The 19,967-nt window shown below is 41.2% G+C and overlaps 1 protein-coding gene across 5 annotated transcripts in view; it reads left to right on the top strand.

The window, feature by feature from the left end:
• LOC129366938 (zinc finger protein Eos-like) overlaps positions 1–19,867 on the top strand; it is a 32,242-nt gene extending 12,375 nt beyond the window's left edge. For 2 of the 5 annotated variants that reach the window (XM_055041067.1, XM_055041068.1), the window contains 8 exons: positions 4,009–4,292; positions 5,024–5,126; positions 5,439–5,546; positions 8,801–9,184; positions 12,034–12,201; positions 12,654–12,770; positions 13,505–13,618; positions 16,541–19,867. In XM_055041067.1, coding sequence (XP_054897042.1) covers positions 5,075–5,126; positions 5,439–5,546; positions 8,801–9,184; positions 12,034–12,201; positions 12,654–12,770; positions 13,505–13,618; positions 16,541–17,169 — 1,572 coding nt within the window. In that variant the 5' untranslated portion in view covers positions 4,009–4,292; positions 5,024–5,074 and the 3' untranslated portion in view covers positions 17,170–19,867. Of the gene's footprint in view, positions 1–4,008; positions 4,335–5,018; positions 5,127–5,438; positions 5,547–8,800; positions 9,185–12,033; positions 12,202–12,653; positions 12,771–13,504; positions 13,619–16,540 lie in introns of all 5 variants that reach the window. The other 3 variants (XM_055041069.1, XM_055041071.1, XM_055041070.1) reach the window with 3 other exon arrangements.
• Positions 19,868–19,967: the final 100 nt, after the last annotated feature.

Below are 19,967 nucleotides of genomic sequence, written 5' to 3'. Positions count from 1 at the left end.
CCTCTGCTCCCTCAACAAGGTCTCGGTGTGTTTTTATGGATTCCCCTTTCCACTCCCTGCTTCATTATGTCAGTTCCCAGATCTCCCTTTCTCTCCCTTGCTGCTCACAGAGGTGGGCAGCTATAAAAGGCAAAGGGACACTCAAAACACCACTCTTCCTGATCCTGCCCTGCCCCCACCAGCCCTAAAAAAAAGTCTCCCACCCTTCAAGATTCTGTTTAAATGACACTGCACAGCAGGGACAGTTTATCATGTGTGTTTCTGATCATGAAAGACTGTACTTTGTTCTTGTTTGCCAGTGTGAACAGATATGCCCTCCACCCAGCTTTTAATGGCTTTTATTGGTCGACATCTCACTTTTTTTTTCTTGTGTTCCTTTGCTTTCGTTTTGCCATGGAAACCCAGCATGCATTGTAATGCTTTTGTGAGCGTGCGTTCTTTCTGCTTTTTTTTTTTTTTTTTCCAAGCTCGTGGCTGGTTGCCATAGACAGGCCATGGGCAGCAGCCAAATGTTCACAAGGCACCACTCAGGTGGGAATGGCGGCATGGCTTGTTACTGAAATCTCCTTGAGGGTTGCTTTATCCATGGCAGTGATTGCATGTTTGTTTACACAGGCCGTTCTACACCGTGGCCAATCTTGTTATTGTTGAGTCGCACATTAACGAGAAAACATCTGTTGGCTTTTTCGAAAGCTCCTTTATTAGGATGACTAACTTGTAAAACGGTGAACTAACCAATAGGTAGTTAGCAAGCCCCCATTATATTCTGTGGCATTTATGAGGGGTGGGGGTAGTGAACAAAGGATGGGCTTCTTAGAGGTTAACAGTGGCTTGGCAGATGAAGGTCAGATAAAGTGCCTTGTTAAAATATGTGTGCTCCTTGAACTCTTTAACATGTTACAACCACTAATGTCTATGTATTTTGAGCTCGTGAAATGGAATTAAAATGAAAAGTCCTGTGTGCTGAAAAGTGTAGTTTGTTTATCTACTCGGTCCCCTTTCCACCGTTTTTCCTAAATAAAATCCATTACACTCAGTTGCTTTCAGATGTCCTAAAATTGGGAGTCCACATGTGTGTATATAAGCCACAGCTGTTCTGTGAGGGACTCTGGTCTTTGTATGAAGAATGAAAAACATCATGAAGACCAAGGATTACAGCAGACAGCTGAGGGAAAATTTTTGTGGGGAAGTTTAAAGTAGGGTTATGTTACAGAACAATATTCCATACTGAACATTTCACAGAGCAATGTTAAAACCATCATCCATCATCCCGAAATGGAAAGTGTATGGTAAAACTATAAACCTACCAACACATAGTTGTCCACCTAAAGTAGACAGGCCAAGCCAAACACTGATCATAGGTGCGCATAGTGGTAACTTTGGAGGAGCTGATTTGTTGACTCCACATATATGGTCTCTATAGAGGAGTAGGGAAAAAAGCCATTGTTGAAACAAAGCCATAATAGGTCTTTACCTGATGAAGAATGACACCAATCCTTTTCTTAATGCATGCAAAACACAAAGTGTGGTAGAAAATGTAACAACCTGTATCACTGAACAAATTATTACACAAAACGAGATGATAAGTAGAATGTTTCTCCAACATCTCAAAGTATTCAATTTAATGTTTCTGTCACAGATGTGGAAATAAACTTTGTCAGAGCCACAGATTCAACCCTAAATAATCATAGTTCACAGTCTGGCTTTTTGACTTGTTTCTGAGAAAGGTCTGGATTGCTTTTTTATAGATGGGAGAAAATCAAAAAATATTTATGAAACTGATTCTTCTAATAAGCACATAACCTGTCAATGATGGTATGCAGTTAAAAAAAGAAAATAACTCAGACTCTTTTATAGAGAGAGCTTTTGTGAATCCTGCAAGTTATTATAGCAATCACCTCAGGCTTCTCTTGTCAGATATAGTTCTTTGCTTGCAGGCTAACCAAAAATTCATCTTATCTCAGCTTTCTTGTAATGTGTTGCAGGCCTGAAATAACGTGTGATTTCCCAAATTAGATTAAACTCGAGACAAAACAGAATTATATTGGACAAAAAAGCAAATCTAGAAATAAAATGTGTATTTCTTTACTTAATTCTATAATTTTCAGATATTATACTTTGATGCAGGTTGTTTTAATAAGATTTTTGTGATCATGAGAAGCAGATGTTTGTGACGAGAACAAAGTATTTGGGGGAGTTCTTTTGCATTTTATGGCAAAATCTTTTTGCTGAGAGTTGAAAAATTACAAGAACAGAAGGAGGGTGAAGGGATAGAGACAATAAAATGCGACAGGACCAGATGTGAGGGGTGCATAGCGGGTTATGGTCGGCACGTTAAAGTTCAAAACGCCAAATGGGAATTTATCGGACACATCCTTGGCATGTGCTTTGATGGGGGAGTTGTTTTAAAACCGAACTCAAGGATCCTTGTAAAAGATTGATTTTATTATTTTTTTTCTTCGTTTTTTTATAGTTCTTTGGTAGCACAAGCACACTGGCAATTAATGATTGGTGGCGAATCAGCAATTTGGTTAGCTTTACAAATGTGCCATTGCACACAAAACAGAATAAAAGATTTTGCCTTACAGGGCAGCGATACAGTGGAGCCAGGGGAGAATAAAAGTGACTTGAAGGTAATAAAAAAGTGCTCCCAGATCACAAAGAGGATTCTTTTGGCTTCAGTTCCACTGTAGTTAGAGCTAAATGTAGATCACTATAAAGTTATTTTCTTACTATGTTTATTTGTGCCTTATTTTTTTCTTGTTGCAGCATAGCAGAACATACTTTTTAACATCCCACATGTGGGATATAAAAAGGATAAATTGAACTCAGGAGTGGGGGAGATAAAAAGAAAGATAAATTGCAGTTTTCATTCCAGGTCCTCAAGAAGTGCTGGCAATGTTATCAGAACACGGTTAAAGATGCTAGAAGGAAGATATATCCAACATTATTGTGTCCTGTGAGAATAGCTCATGCCTGCTGTTTAAATTGATTGCCTTGGTTCTAAATGCCCCACAACCTGTCTGCCTAGAAGCGTGTTCTGAAACATGTAACGACTTCATCAGAGAAAAGATAGTTGCTGCAAGAACCCTTATCTCAACATCTGTTTGTGATCCTTCTTGTTTGATCCACTCTCCATCTGTGTTAGATCAATTTGAACCAGTGAATCTGACCTTTTTTTAAGGATAGAGTTGAACATGGAGCCTCTGGGTTCTACTTGTGATCCTTCTCCCCTTCGCTTCTTTAAGGAGGTTTCACCCAGCATAGAGAAGGTCATCCTCGCTACTGTAAACAGCCTGACAGTTTGCAGTCAGGCATTGTCCCTGCACCTTTTACGATGTGGTATAGCCTCTAATTTAGAAACCTGGCTGTGGCCAAATTGCTTTAGCAAATTTTAGGCCTATCTCCAAGCTGTCTTTCATTTCAATTTTTTTTTAGTCATCCTTTCTGAGCCCTTTTAAGATGAACATAATATTATGGAGGTTTTTCAGTCAGGTTTCAACACAGTAAACTACCGACTCCTCTATTTAGACCAGAATAAGTTGGTTAATACGACTTATTTCGTTTTTTTAAGTTTGTATTGTAGACTTATTAAAAATATGCCACAAGAGCCTGAGTATGACGGGGCGATATGGCTGAAAAACGCATAACATGATAAACATTTAATATCAGTGAGCATCAATAAATACTGGTTTGTGTTTGCTTTAACTATCTTTAAATAGGCTTGGAGTACTTTTTTTCTCCTCTGTATAACTACAATATCAACACACATGACATTACACATAGTTAGCTCGCGTTGTTCTCCGTGAGCAACAGCAGAAATGCTATAGGAATAGTGCAGGCCTTTTTTTGCTTCACCATTATGAGGTAGAATTGCTGTGAAAAGCAGTTCTCTAGTTTGGCCACAAGATGGAATTAAAGCTCCTTAAATTGAAACAAGTCAGGGACAGTGAGGACTGAGAGAAATTAAATCAAAAGCCTAATCCACTCTTTGTTTCCTTTTATTAGGATATGGTGTGGTGGAGTCTTCACATTCAGGCCCAGTGGAAACAGCTGATGGGTTGAGTTTCACCTCGACTGCTCTGGGTCGTCTGAGCTGCTCGCGCCTTTCTACTGGAAGTGAAGTCTTTGTTGCTCCACCTTGTTCTCAATGAGTTCCTGTTCCTTTAAGGGATCGCTCCAGCATTCACCGTAGTCACGCTGCGCAGGATCCATATTCAGAGAAAGTCCAGCGGTGGAGTGGGGAAATACCAGAGCAGCTTTCCTCTCCTCTGGTGCTGAGCAACTGGAAGGTACGATAGCTTCAGCAATATCCAAACCTGAGAGATTATAAGGTAATGAGATGAACTGTTCTAAAAAAGTGGGTCCTAGCAGTAACTGCAACATGTGGACACACACTTCTCAATTTCTTTTTTGAGCTTGTGAGAACTATGAGAAGAAGACCTTAACTTTTTGTATTTATCTTTGTTTGTTTTTTTTACTATTATGACTCATAGAAGCTTTCAAACTTGAATTAACTTTCTTAACTCCTCTGTGACCTGTGGAGGTGTCTCTGTAGCATCTTTAATTGGAAACACGCAGTAGGATGGATGTTCGTTTTCGAAACTATGGCCACAAGTGGTAGGAGGTTTGGGCTGCTGGAGTGGAAAGCTCTTTTACATTCACTCCTATGTACCAACCCAGCAGGAAATGCGTGTGTAGAGAGAATATCTTGTCTTTCTCATAAGGCTAAATGTAGAGACAGGGTCGAGCAATCAACCGTGGGCTTTCACGCACTTTTATTTTTGTAAGCTTCTTTTTTATGCTGTCCAACCAACAGGAACAGTGAGAGACAAGTGTTGCTTCTATTTCTTAACAGGCTTCATTGAAATAGCCAGAATATCTTTTAATAGGGTTGTGAGATGTTATATTAATCCTATATTAAAGCAGCAGGATGAATGTGGGGAACACATTTGCCCTTTCACATTGTCACTGCTCTGTGAACTCCTTCTCACAAACCTGGTTCTAAAATTGCCCAGCACAGGAACCCAACCGGACCCGTTAAATAAGACCTTCAAACTACCAGCATCTCACCATGAGCACAGGCAAGCATCCTGAAGTTACATCCCCAGAGGAGGACGAGATGGGTGAGTAGCTCATTCCTGTTCTTGAATTTGAAAACATACGTGATCAGTCTGAGCCCGTTCCTCCGCAGAAACCGCCATTTGACCTGAAGCACCGTTTCGAAAAGACTGAGACGTATTTGTGGAATTTGTGCAAGCTGCAAACATCATAAATGACTTTGTGTCTCCGTAAAGCATGCGAGAAAAATTTTCTTTGTGTTAATTGCTAAAAGGGAATATTTGAATATTCATTTCTTGGTGTTAAAAGACTCCTCCAGGTTTTATTTTTAATTGACGAGAAACTGATTACGAGAATTGATTTGTGCCTGTCTTCAGAAGCATGCAGTGAGGCTGCAGAGGTGAACGCGCAGGAGGAAGAAGAGCAGACGGAAGACGCCTCTGTCATCGTGAATGGAATGCACTCGGATCCTGTCATGGAAGCACGTAAGTGCACACACTCACACATATGCACAATTTACTTCTCAACAAATACATTTTGCAGTTTATCTTACAGTAGCACGCTTAAGAAAAAGTACAACTGCAAATACCAGAGAGCTAATTAAAATATAGTATTTTTTTTCTTTGTGGAAATAAAGCATTTGTTGGTGTAATTAGTAGTTTGTTTACCTTTATTTATTCAATTAGGAGACTGAAAATCAATTTTCCCAAATTATCATGGTCAAGATAAGCTGCAAGACTATACTTTTGACCGGCATGGTGTGTTTGCTATACCTAATAATTTAAAAAACAAAAACAGGTTTTCTTGGCTCTTGTGGCCTTAATTGGATGGTGAATTGACAGGAATGTGGGTGATGAGAGAATGGGGAAGACATGCGACTAAGGTTGCCAGGCCGAGACTCGAACCCGGTTCTACAGATTTTGGGGAAAAATATTGAAATCGATCTGTAAATAGACAAATGAAGGAACTATATTTGTTTAGATATAGTAAATTAACGTAAAAAAAAAAAAAAAGGGAAGTCTGGAAGAGAAACTGTAATCAAGTCCTACTCTCCATTTTCTATCAGTATCCACAATTTTGTCTTAAGATTTCATTAATTCCCATGAAATATATTGGAATAAACTTCAATTCCATTCATTTTCATTAATAAATTTTTAGTGGGGAAATTGAACTGTATCTTGTCTCCACTATATGTTAATGAATTGGAAATGTTTAATTTGACAGAGAGTCTGGGACCCTCAGTGAACAGCAAGTTGCCAATCGTAACAGTTCATTCCAACTCCAAAAGTTTTTTGACTTCAGTCCTCAGTGTTGAGAAGAGAACATTGTGTGCAGGCGTCGCTCCCTTCTTATTTCTGGTTGGCTGCCATCTAGCCGACCGGGTGCACTTCCTAAAGCCTCGCTCTGCGTTCTGCTGCACGGCCCTGCGGTTCACTGCTCTCAGAGACCCTGGACTCTATATTGAGTGTCACAGATCTCTGTGCTTGCAAAGTTTCCATAGCACCTCTGAGCGCTCTCCACAATACAAGGCGCTGCTCTTTAGCTCATCATCAGCCACCGCCAAGACCACAGTGTGGTTTCTGGATGGAACTGAGTAGCTCTCAGGGTTGGTTCACACTTAGCAAGAGGCTAGGTGAGAGGTCCTGCAAGATGAGCCTCAGGACTCTGCATGTCAGCAGCTGCGGTGCTGATAACTGTGCATTCAGCAAGCGGATTCCTCTAAGCTGTCATGGTGAAACACACAGTGCCGGTCAAAAGTATTCCTTAAAGGTTTTACACATTTTGTCAGAGGTGGACAAAGAAGAGCATTCCTTCATTATATTTTACTCAAGTAAAAGTAAAATGTAATTATGTAACAAATTACTCAAGAGTAAAACGCTTCTGAAAAGGCTGCTCAAGTACTAATTGGTTCATTTGATGTCTGATGGACAAAAATAAATCTACATGGCAAATACTGGTGTTTTAAAGTCTGAAATGAAAAAAATGTTTTAGAAAATAACAAATTCAGACAGAAGAAACTGTCTTCCAAATCCAATTCGTTGAATATTGAACTTCTAAAACTAATGCTGGAGCTTTATAACTGTGTTAGAACAATGTAAATAACTTCTAGTGAGCATTTTCAAGCCAGTTTTTCATTTATTGAAGTTTTTTGCAGTGGGTAGAGTAGCCAGAAGACTTACTAAAGAAAAAGTATTGATACTTTATAACAATACTACTCAAGTAAAAAGTAAAACTACATCGAAAGGTATTTTTTCACAAAAGCTACTCAAATTTAATTGAGTTAATGTAAGTAGTTCTCTGCAATTTGCCATTTTACAAACACAGACTTCATTGTATTTCATTGGGTTGTGTCTTTCTGTTCAACCATATCTATTCTGATATTCCTAAATATAATCTAGTCCCACAATGTATCCGTCATAGCTGTCCACTGAACTGACCAGCTGAGTAACGAGCTGTATGGTAACTCTGGAGGAGCTGCATCGATCAAACGCTCAAGTGAAGGTTTTAGCCTACATACAAGACTATCTTGATCTAAATGGTGGAAAAGTACACATCAGTACTACACATCACATATGAATCATGGTTTGCGCAGCATCATGCATTGATGATGGTTTTGTGACGCATTATCACAAAGACCAGTCAGAGTTGATGGGAAGATGGATGGAGCTAAATACGCGGCAGTCGTAGAAGAGAACCTGTTAGAAGTTGCTCAACTGTTTCACCTCTCAGCAGGGCAATGGCAAAAAGCATGCTGCAAGAGCTACAGTAGTGTACCAAGTCAAAGCTTATCTGTGTGTTGGAATGGCCCAGTCAAAGTCCAGAGCTAAATCATACTTGGGATCGGAGGCAAAACTCGAAATGTCTTGCTTAGAGATGCTTTAGATTTCACCTGACTTAGCTTGAGCTATTTTCCAAAGAATAAGGAACAAAATCAGACACCAGACGTGCAGCGCCACAAGAGCATACCCCACAAGACATGAAACTTTGAGGTGGTTCTACATGCTGCTGTCGACTCAGGAGGGCTGAATTCAAAATGCAAGCAGCACTTTTTACATTTTTGGGTTGCAGAAAAACATGCATTTCCTTCCACTTCACAGTCATGAACTACTTTGTGCAAAACTATTACAAAACATCCCAATAACATTACATGCATTGACATTTTTAGTTCTGACATGAGAAATGTGAAAAGTGGAGGGAACTCTTTCGTAGGACACTGTATGTTGACATCTTGTGGCTATAAACAGGCTCCATAAAGAAAAAAAAAGCAGGTCATATTATTACTGGGGAGTATGTGTGACAGTGCTGATGAACACACTGACTCCTTTAAAGCAAAGGGAACTGGTTTTATCTGTCTGAGGCGCCTGCCGAGCTTTTCTCCTGTCCTGGTTCTACTTTCTGTGTATTGATAGGAAACGCTTTCCTCTTATCTCAGGCGCACATCTACTGAATCTCTTTGAGACACTAAACGTCGGCCCAAATTAAGCTCCCCACAGTTTGGAGACGTGCCTGTGCTAATATTGAACTTTAAATATAAAAGTAGAAGTGAAGACATGACTGTTTTGTTTTCTGGCTCGCAGTACAGTCTCCAATAGCTTTTTTTATCTCCTTATTTGGAAGTGGGAAATGTTTTACACGTTAGTTGTTCTCATATGGTTCGGTTTAAGTCTCCACATGTGTGATTAGAAAGGTCTCTAAATGTTTGCCTTGCTTTTTTTTATTACTTGCATGTTTTGTCTAGGTGTGATAAAAACCGAAGCTGAGGAGACGGACGATACTGAGCATGCAGTGATTGTGCCCAAAGAGGAAGCGGAGGGAGACAGCGAGGACGGGATGGAGGAAGGTGTTGACGAGGACAGGACAGAGGAGGACAACGACGAGCCGAGAGACGAGGACGGCACAAACGAGCCGCAAGACCTGTCACTGGTGGACTACTCGCGCTACGAAGCGGCGTCCCTGCCAGACGGCCAAACGACAGGTGCGTTGGATGAGGCTGCAGACGGGGGCTACACGCCCGGATCCACAGCGCCCCGCATTCCGACACAGGGGAAACTCAGCTGCGACATCTGCGGTCTCTCCTGCATCAGCATTAATGTGCTGCTAGTGCACAAGCGCAGCCACACTGGTAAGCACCAAAACTAAACCAAAAAAAAATCACATAAGAGCACTTGACCTGAAACAGACAAACAGCTGCACGATCATCTGATAATTATTCTTATTGATGGGGTCAGTGCTTTTGTTCTGCGTGCATTTGGCACGTCATTGCCACCTAATCGGCAGGCGGGATCTGGTTGTGAAATATCTTCCATTGTAGTTCACCGACGAGCACAGAAACAGCTAACTGTTTGATTTGATGGCAATGACAGATAAGTGTTCAGATGAGCATGCAAAGATGCAGTATGAAAAATAGTCAAAGTTTTGGTCTTGGAGCAAAACTTGACGTCTTTTCCCCACTGAGACGCACGTGTGACGGGAGTGAGTTACGAACGCCATAAAAACACCCTTCGGGTCAGCAAGCGTCCCATGGGTGCCCTGGTGGTGTAGCACCTATTTGCTGACGTTTAACACTTTTTCAGACCTCCACTACTAGTTGTTGTTTATTTCTTGTTTCCTTTTATAGGTTTTGTAAACTGAACCAGACTTCAGGAAAGTCTTGCGAGGACACTATTTGAAATTTAAGATGTTCCCAAATAGTTTCTTTTTACAACATTTTTGCAAACACTGAATTTTATGGATTTCAAATGTAAGTTCATATCAATTCCAGATAAGCAGGAAATGAACTGGAAAATGACCCTGTATTGGATGTAACACATCGCCGGTGGGTTGCACATAAATTGCCCCTGTAACTGTGATGCAGGTAAACCCTGGCTAGAAAGTGGGACCATATGGGCTCCAAATGAGTCGCCACTTGAATCTATTTTTTAACACTAATTTGAGACCCCGTAAAGGCCAACTTATGGCGAACTTTTCCATACAAGAAGTCCATTGTGACCTAAGTAATGCTAGGAATGAGTAATTATTGTTTTGTTTTATTTGGGGGAAAAGAGGGGAAAGACATGATGACAAATTTAATATTTGGTGATGACGGTAAACTCTGACGTTTGGAGCCCCCAAAAACTGACTTTGATGTTGGAGGAGCATCATTTGAAATTCCAGCTAAATGCAGCTTTTCTGTGCTGTTTAACAGTAACGACCTCAGTGATGGCTTAAGTGATGAGCAATATTTGTTTATGGGGCTCTAAATGCGTTCAATAACGCTACTAAAAAGACCAAAAACACTTGTGGCCTTTATTTGCAGTATTTATAAAGGAAATTGGCAGCGAGAGAAAGGGGAACACATGTAGCTGAAGTCAGTAATGGAGGCTCATATGGCTAGGTTGACGTGTAATAGCCTCTGGAAACGGGGCACCTGCTCCACCGTTTTGCAACGCACCACCCTGAAATATTTACTATTGAAGTGGTAAACATTTATTTACTTTTGTGAAGCAGCCTCTTAACTTTAAGAGTTAAGAGGCTTATTCTGCTTACTAAGCATAATAACGGTATTAAAGAGTTTGTTTTGGTTTAAATATAAAAAGAATCCAGTGAGAGCATTTTAGATTTTCAACTGGAGCCGGAGCTCCAGATTCCGAAATAGTGGAACAACTCTGAATTTCTTCGTCTGTGAAACATGCACGTAGTAAGACCTGAGTCTTACTAGTCTTACTTTACAATGAAAACTGTACTGCAGTACAGTTTTCATTGTAAACAAATCTCGTAGCAATTTCTAGTACACCACAAAACCTGAAAATTCAGTGTGGAATTCTGAAATAGAAAATGTGTGGGAACCTTCATCATCAACTTTTGTAACTATTACCCATCACTACTACAGAACCAAACCTACAAACGCCTCGGCTGGGTTACCGGTACAGTTGAGTCCAAATGATTCATACTTCTAGTAGATTTACATTTTTTTTTCTTTCAACCAAAAGGTTTCGGTCTGATTATAAATGACAGACATTTCACACCAAAAAATAAAAAGACAGTTTAAAAGGGACATCCTTTTCTCCGTTTCATTTACATTTTTACAAAAACATGGCATGATTAAAATTATACATCTTTCTCAATTGCCAGTGGAAAATTTTTTTTTGACATTAAACCCTTCTTAAAATGGCTGACCAAGTTTTTGCATGCGTCTATTGGTTTTTTGACTATTTATTTTTGGTGATGAGCCTATTTGATTAAGGGTTTTTAATCAAATGACCTGCTAATCTTTAGCTAGGTTCACAGATTATCAGATTCCAGTTACTTAGTTCTGCCTCCAGTATGAAGAAACATTCTGTTCAACATGCTGCCCAACAACTGCTTTGTTTTGGGGCATATCAGTGAATGCATTGGAGTATCATCTATAGAACATGTTGTATTGTAGCATTTTAGATCTTTTTTTTTTCTGTACTGATGAAGACACTTCTAGAAATGATGGGGAACTTTCTGAAAATGACAAATGTAAAGATATTGTTGAGGAACCTTGTGGATGATGCATACTTTAGTCAGTACATTCCAGTTGAGCCGCTACCAGAAGGCCGAACTGGCGTAGTCCCCATCAGCTGGACACGTGGGGGAACATGTGAAGCGTTACACCTCGGCTTTCAGCCGAGGCTGGGGTTTTTTTTCACCATCTTGTGCACAACTCGCTTGGTGGTCTGAGTTGTGAGAACGACTTCTCTCGACAATCAGTGGCTGTTGCTTCGTTCCCCTTTCAAAAGATGGTGAATGATTCTGTGTTTTGCAATTCACTGTAATAATGGGAAAACGCACAGTAATTGCAAAACCCCCCCACCCCCCAAAAAACAGAGATGCATCTTTATCATATCAATGCCGTGACCAACAAGCCAATAGAAGCAGCAAATATAAGTTTCTTCTGCAACTAATGAGTTAAACCATGTGGGTTTCCTTTTTTCCCCTTCCTCTAAGTGTTATTTTTTTGTTTCTCAGGTGAGAGGCCATTCCACTGCACTCAGTGTGGGGCCTCCTTCACCCAGAAGGGAAACCTGCTTCGCCACATCAAACTGCACTCCGGAGAGAAGCCTTTCAAATGCCCTATGTGCAGCTACGCCTGCCGACGACGCGACGCTCTCAGCGGGCACCTGCGCACCCATTCTGGTAGCAGCCAGCCACATGCATGCGTTCTTAATCACTCAGCACGCACACACAGCGTCAAAGCGCCCGTATATTGTATGCACCTGCGAACAATGCCATGTCAGTTACTCCTTTGAGTCTAGGTTTTCTCTCCCTTTTGAATCTCGGCTCGTGAGGGCTTGCGGGAGGGCTCTTGGCTTTTCCAGTAACAGCCCCACCGTGCAATCTCGCAAACATCACATAATCAAGTTGTGATATCTTCTACTCAATCATCTCTGGAAACTTACTCATTCACTTTCAAATCACGTGTTTTTTTTTTTTTTTTTTTTTACCTGCCGTCAGTCTCAAAACAAAAAAGCAAAAAGAAACACCTCATCAGTTTTGAGCGAAACTGCACACTTTGTGAAATCATACGTGCTGTGCCAGTTTTCATGCTGTTGATGTTTTTAGTGATTAACTGAAACTCTTGCTCGCAGTAGAGAAGCCCTTCAAGTGCAACCACTGCAGTCGCAGCTACAAGCAGCGGAGCTCCCTCGACGAGCACAGAGAGAGGTGCCATGTGTACATTCAGAGCAAAGGTCCCGCCGAGAGAGGTGAGCAGCCGTCACACTCTCTGAAAACACCTCCGAAACTTCACACATGCAGCTGCTGCAGCCATCGAGTCCACAAAAACACGTTGTTGCTTTTTTCTTTTTTCTTTTTTGTGAGCGTACACAGCGGGCGTGCAGTTAAAAAGCCAGCAGATCCTGTTTTTATGGCCTCATTAAATTAATGAACTTATAGCTGGTGCCCCATGATTACAGACTAAATAGGTTATGGCTGCTGTGGTGTGATGGCTCAGTGCAGCGGAGACCGCGTCTCATGTCTGTATCAGCAAAGGGGAAGCCAAATAGGGCAAACGTTTGAGCCCAGGCCGGCCCAGTGCAGGCACACTCATGTAAGACGTCAGCCCCCGCTGCCGATTGTGCCTTATTGTACCGGCAGGACAGTTGCACGATTGCAACACACAAGAAGGCGCACTGTTTCTGTGGTCACCGAATGTCGTAAGTTTTGCCTGATAGTGCTGTAGTGGTGAGGAAGTACATCCTCATCCTGTGGTCTCTCCTCCTTCAATGATGAGGTAAAAAAAAAAAAAAAAAAAAAAACAGGAAGTGAGGTCAGAGGAGCGTCTCTCAAATTAATATGTTGTTCCTCCTTGTTGGTTTATTTATTTATTTGCACTTCATTTTATGAAGAACAGTGGCTCTGCAATAGGTCTTCATTTCCTTGACATTGCCGCCGTCTTTCTTTCTTTTTTCTTACTTTTTTTTTTTTTTTTTTGGTCAAGGAGAGGACGGCCACACAGCCAGGTCTCAGATGGGCTCAGAACGCGCGCTGCTTCTCGACAGGCTCGCCAGCAACGTTGCCAAGCGGAAAAGTTCAATGCCACAGAAGTTCACTGGTAAGAGTAAGCACAGTGGCATACCTCAAACTGCAAAAAGGGCATACTTTTATAAAGCAACCTTATCTAACATGCTGTGTTCTTACGTTTGTGTTTTAAATGAAATTACACCTGTTTTTAAACTAGCTTTTGCTACAATCGCTGCTGTTGTTTTGACATGTTAACCGTGCCTTGCAAAAGTCTTGATACCCCTTGAACTTTTCTGCTTTTTGTAACATTAAAACTACACACTTCAGAGTATTTATTTGGAGCTTGATGTGACAGACCAGCAAAAATTTGAAATATGATTGTATTTTTGCTTTGATCTCAATCCCTCCGTTGTAACTCCGTTGTGGTTCATTTCCATAACACTTTTCCCAGAATTGCCTTATATTTAACTCCAAGCATCTTCCTATCATCTCGGTCCCTTCGAGCTACAGAAAAGCATTCCCAGGGTATGATGCTGCCACCAACATCTTTTTTACGTAGGTCAAAAATTTAGTTTTGGTGTTATCCTCTTCTCCTATCTGAGCTGTGGAGTAACTGGTGCCTCTTGGCTGCTTCTCTAAGAAAAAAAAATCTTCTCTATGTCTTGTCTTGGCAGAAAATATTTGAGCTGTACTCATTCTGAAATACGTTTCATATAATGAATTGATCACTTTATGATGTTGGAAACTTGGCATGTTATGAATTAATGTGTCCTGGTTCCAGCCTGATCCCAGAGTCCTGTGCTGTGTTCCCTGGTCTTGGTCAGGCTGTTCTTTCATTAATGCCAAAACCGTGGTTCCCCTTGGGAATGATGTGTTCAGAATAATGAGGCCAAAAGGTTCTCGTCTAATGGCGCATATTTATTGTGTCGTCCGTAAAATAACATGATTTTCAACGTCTCCACAGCCTGATGAGGCTGTTTATTCACTAATGTTCTCTAATAAACCTTTGAGGTTTTCGCAGAACAGCTGGAGTCACACTGAGATTAAATTACACACAGGTGGAGTTTATGTACTGATGAGGTGCAGGAAATGGTTGGACTGGATTCTATTTAGGGGTAGCAGATGAAAGGGGGAGAGGACATATCATAACTTTTTAGGTTCTTTTCATCATAGAAAGGATGTTTGAAAATTGTGCATCGTTTTCATTTGAATCAACAATTATTAGCTCATTTGTTTTGGTCTGTCACATTTGATCCTGGTGAAATCAACTGAAGTGTGTGAATGTAACATGTTAATGTGTTCAAAATGGATGTAACCTTTTGCAAGGCACTTTATGTATTAAGTTGCATCTATTTTCCCCAACAGCTCCGTCTGTAAATGCTGCTGCCTTTTTTCTCAAGTCCACAACAGTTTGCTTGTAGCAATGCTTTAAAGGTCTTTAAATAAAGTAGTCTATTGTAAATGATTTCTGTCTGCCTGAGCTTCTTGTTTGTCTGTGTGTCTTTGCTGGCGTCTGTCTCCGGCCAGATGAGAACTGGGGCCAGAACACCTGGCTCACACCACAGAGTGCTTCCCACTGATCTAGATTTTCTGCTCGGAGCGGTGTCAATGTTGGGTATATGTGACCGTTCATGGTTAATTGAACAAATTTATGTTAAAAAAAAAAAACAAAGAAAGAAAGAAATATGATTCTGAAAGTTCTCAGTAGTATTACTCATTTTCTTTGCTTTGAATTGGACTCGGATAATCCACTGGAGTGATGAATGATCAGAAGCTATCAGTTTCAGTAAACGGCTGAGTTGGCGCTGCCATTTCCCAAACTTTATGAGCATACGCACAATTTTTCAAGTCTCCTCTCACCTCTCTGGTTAAGCTCAACATTGAGGTTGTAGTTTCGCAATCACGCCTCAAGCTTCCCGCGAGCACACACACACGCATGCACATTAACTAACACACACACACAACACTCCTACGTCTATCAGCTTGGCAAATGAAGTGAGATCTTTCAATATGACAACCACAGGGGAAAAGAGAAGTAAGAGAGTCTGCAACCACAGAGAAAGATAGAACAAGCGGGAGGCGAGAAACGTGAGCAGGTGTTTCTCTGTCGATACTTCTGTAGCAGCTGCAACAAAGACCTTCGTCTGTGCCGTCGGCTTCCTCTCAGCCCTCTGTCCTCTCCTGGCTCAGGATGTTTTCTTGCTTTTAAGCTTCTTTTGTCCCATGAAGTGCCTGCGCTCCAGGTTAGCCAAATGGGGTGCACATTTTTTGCTCTGTGCGCGCTGCACACCAAAGCGAGGACCCCTGTGAGCCCCATCTGGATCTGTCTAAGCTCTTGCCCATCTGTAAGCAATAAGCGCGCTGACTGCAGTTTTCTGCTGCTTGTCCATGTGCAGTGCCTTGCAAAAGTATTCTTAGCCCTTTGTCACTTTGAAACCACAAACTTCACTGTATTTTATTGGGAGTTTATGTGACAGACAAGCTATAGGGGGATGAATACAAATGTTCACTGGAGTAGAATATTTAAACACCCCGACTTGTTTTCCTCCCACTTGACAAGATTACATCACTTTGTGTTGGTCAATCACGCGGCAAAAACACAAAATCTTATTTTTTTTTGTCTGATTTCTAGTCCAAATATCTTTGTACACCTGAAAGAAGACAAACCTAACTGATATGTAACTTTTCAGCAAGATATACCTTGTCTTAAGTTAATGATTCCTTAATATTGATGAAAAAAATACTAGTTGTAAGAGAACCAATCTCTGTGGAACAAGTCACATTTCCCATATTATAAGTTAATCTGTGCCGATATTAATTCTTAGTTATAATGCAAATAAGGTATTTGCACTAAAATCAGTAGAAAAACTCCAAAAAATACATCGATCTTTGTGGCTATAACGTGTCAAAATGTAACCCTACTTTAACAAGGTTCTGTAATGCTCTTCGGTGAATTATGTGAAACCAGCCCATATTGAATCTTCAGTCCTCTCTTGTCATGTCACTGGTGTAGGCGACAATGGGGTCTGCCTGGACCTGAGCTTTAACAGGGAGCTGCTCCACCGAGCTGACATAAAGGAACCTCCACCAGGCTCACCTGGGCCAGAGGGCCAGCTGCAAACAGTCCTTGCAGGCCCAGATGGCGACCCACCTCCTACTCACAGACCGTACCCCATCCCGTTAAACCGCACCGACATCAACCCAATCAGCCTCACCAACGGCCACAAGATGCCTCTTCTGGGCCTCCCCCACGGAGCACAGCCGCCCCTCGGCATGGACTCCTTCCACAACGACAGCTCCCAGATGACCCAGCCCGTCATGTACAGCTTGGGTCACCTGCTGGGGGGGATCAATCACCAGAACGGCGTCCCACACCCACACAGCCAGCCCATTCCACTGACGCCCCTCGAGGCCTTGCGGGTCATGCGGGTGGACGGAGAGTCCGGGGCGCCACCCGGAGCGGTGTACCCCTGCGGCCACTGCAGGGTGCTCTTCCTGGACTATGTCATGTTCACCATCCACATGGGATGCCACGGCTTCCGCGATCCGCTCGAATGCAACGTTTGTGGCCACCGCAGCCGGGACCGTTACGAGTTCTCCTCCCACATAGCCCGCGGCGAGCACCGCCTAGAACTCAAGTAGACTGCATTCATGCACACAAACAGTCACCACCATGGAGACAGACAGCGATTTAGTCATATAAGTAGCTGGTAGTATTAGAAATGAAAGCATAAAGTAGCGTCTCTGTCTGTCCTTGGCGTTTGTTAGTGTGTGTGAGTATAGATGTCGTGGGAGTGTGACGGCTGTTCTTACTCACAGGCCATCTGAAAAGATGGCCTGTAAAGAGTTACGGCGGGAGTATTTCTACTCCTTAGCATGCATATATCTGTATGTAACGGGGTTGTCTGTTTGCATAAAGCCACGTGTTTCCACTCACACAAAGCAGCACAAAATACTGTATTTATGCTGTACCTACTGTTTTTATTTTGTCTGTATAAAGATGTAAAAAAAATAAAAGAGCAGTTCTGTCATCAGAGCTGCAGAGTGTTTAGAGATGTTCGAGTTTGCCAATTCTGACTGCAAAAAAAAAATATATAAAACAAGCAAAAAAAAAAACCCATCCTATTATCTCGAAGGTCACATGTCTCTTTTTTTAAGGCTGTGGTTTTCAGAGATCTGCAGTTCACGGCTTCAAAGGACACCACTCTGCACCATGTGCTGGTTTCTCACTCCAGAATAATATACTCATTTAGCGTTCCCACGAGGTAGAAAAGCCTCAGTTTTACTGCTCGAAGCGCAGAATAGAATCATTTTGTTGCAGCAAGATAAGGGAAACTATTCTAGTGCCTTCAATGTAAATGAGTTCCTGGATCATCCCACTGATGCCTGACAGGTGTCGGATCTTACACTCGACTATTTCTAAGATGAGAAACTGGTTCCATTTCACATCAGAGGTCTCTTCAGGTCATCATGATCTCAGGAAAACGTGCTGAGGAGTCTCGGTCTAAATGAATAATGGCTAACAGTTATTCAGTTAGAAAAGGACGAGAGAAAAGGTACACAAATTAATTTCAGTCAGCAGTTTCTCTTTCCTTCTCATTCTTGCCTCACTCACAGAATGGATAGTAACAGTAATAACCACAGCATGATGCCACCATCATGCCAGTAAAGCTCCAGATATGGGATATTTATCTGTGTGCAGGACAAAAAAAAAAAACTGTTTTTAAAAATGAGGGTTTTGTGGGAATTTTCAACATGACACACTTTTAAAAACTTCCGCTGACAACCAAAATGTGCAGTGGGGAAGTTTTGGTGAACACAGACACACAAAAAAAATTGACAAGCCACAGAACTACTTCATCATGGCCGTGCGTCGGACTGCGCGTGCGTGTGGATGCACTTCGCCCACATGGCAGTGCAGGAACTCGTTCACGCCTTGCTGGCTTTAAGACCAGAAGAGGGTGTTCGCTTCTTCCAGCTGCTGCCTCACTATCTGTCCTCTCTATCAGAGCCAGTTCCCCTTTCTCTGTTTGGGTTTGAAGAGAAGTGACACTTGTGAGGCCAAACTGTCTTCACAGCTTCAATTCGACATGTCGAGTTAAAAAGCAAAGTCATTCATTACAACAGCACAGCTTTGCTGCTTCTCTTTTCCCAAGTACAAGACGATGAATTCAAGGCATTCGTCTTCTGGGTAATGGCATGTGATGCTGAGTAAATAAATGCTTACTAAAGCCAGTGTAATGCCAGTTCTTGGAAGTGTGAGTGGCATTTTCAAGGATGTAATGTATCACTGAGTATTGAAGGGATCTGCGTATGCCAAAAAGTCCCATTCCAAACAGAAAATCCAGGGTTAAGAAGTTGGAGTCCATACCTCATCAGAAGATGTCGGGTTTTTAGTGACATCTACTGACTGACACCTGGGACTCACACAAGATACTCAGAAGAGATGTTTCCAAAGCAAAGATGGAACAAATTATCTGTGATATAGAGCTGGCTGGCTAAAGCAAATATTAAACAAATTATATGTCATATAGAGCTTGCTGGTTGAAATGGGTGGGCATGCAAGTAGTTAAGACCCATTACCCTTTGCTACCGAAACCAGAAGGAACGAATAGTTCGAGAAACCTCATGTGCAAATTAAAGCATACGGACAATGAAGTGGAAAAAGTGCCTATGATTATTTATACTGTGTTCCATCAGACCCAAACTGACCATGTTCTAGTTTCAAGTTGGAAAACCCTTGGTCAGTTTTTACGCTCAGTAATCAGACAAACCACTTATAGCACTACAAGCAATTAGCAGAGTACATGCCTTCATATTATGCATTAAAAAAAATAAAGGAAAATGTTAATCATTTTAAATGCATTTTTTGCATGTGAAAGATTTTGTGAGATTCAAACTTTACTATGCAACTTTACTATGATTGAAGTACACAGAATTTTGAGATGAACATCGACGAGAATGTTTTTTTTTTCCTTCTTTATTTCTGGTTTTTATTCCAAGAATCCAATTCAAATAAATGAGGCTTTCTACACTTTTTTGTGAAAACCAATAAAAATGTCTCAGCTCTTGCTGCTGTAGAGCCAAAGTTGAATACAAGTTTTTTGTGTAAAGAGTTGTATTCAAACAACTCATTATTTTCTTCTGGAGTGCAATACCTTTCCAAATAATTAAAAGGAAATTATTATAAAGTGAAGAAGAATGCAGTTTTACTAGGGATGTTTGTGTCTATTGTTTCCCCATGGAAGCCCTTAAGGACCAAAAGAAAAAAATGGTATTCACTGGTTACATATTTCAGTTATAGAAGATGTGACAAAGATAAATATATGTCAATAAAAATATTTTGTTTACAAAAGGCATTTATAGTTGTTTCTCATTATTGTCTGCTGCAACACCTTGTAAATGTATTTTATTGGTAATAAATTTGAGATTTTAGCAGT

This window comes from Poeciliopsis prolifica, unplaced genomic scaffold, assembly GCF_027474105.1.
Source record: "Poeciliopsis prolifica strain line A6 unplaced genomic scaffold, Auburn_PproV2 SCAFFOLD016, whole genome shotgun sequence".
Lineage (NCBI taxonomy): Eukaryota > Metazoa > Chordata > Actinopteri > Cyprinodontiformes > Poeciliidae > Poeciliopsis > Poeciliopsis prolifica.
Note: the sequence above shows the minus strand (reverse complement) of the source record. Positions and strands in the feature narration are given on the sequence as shown.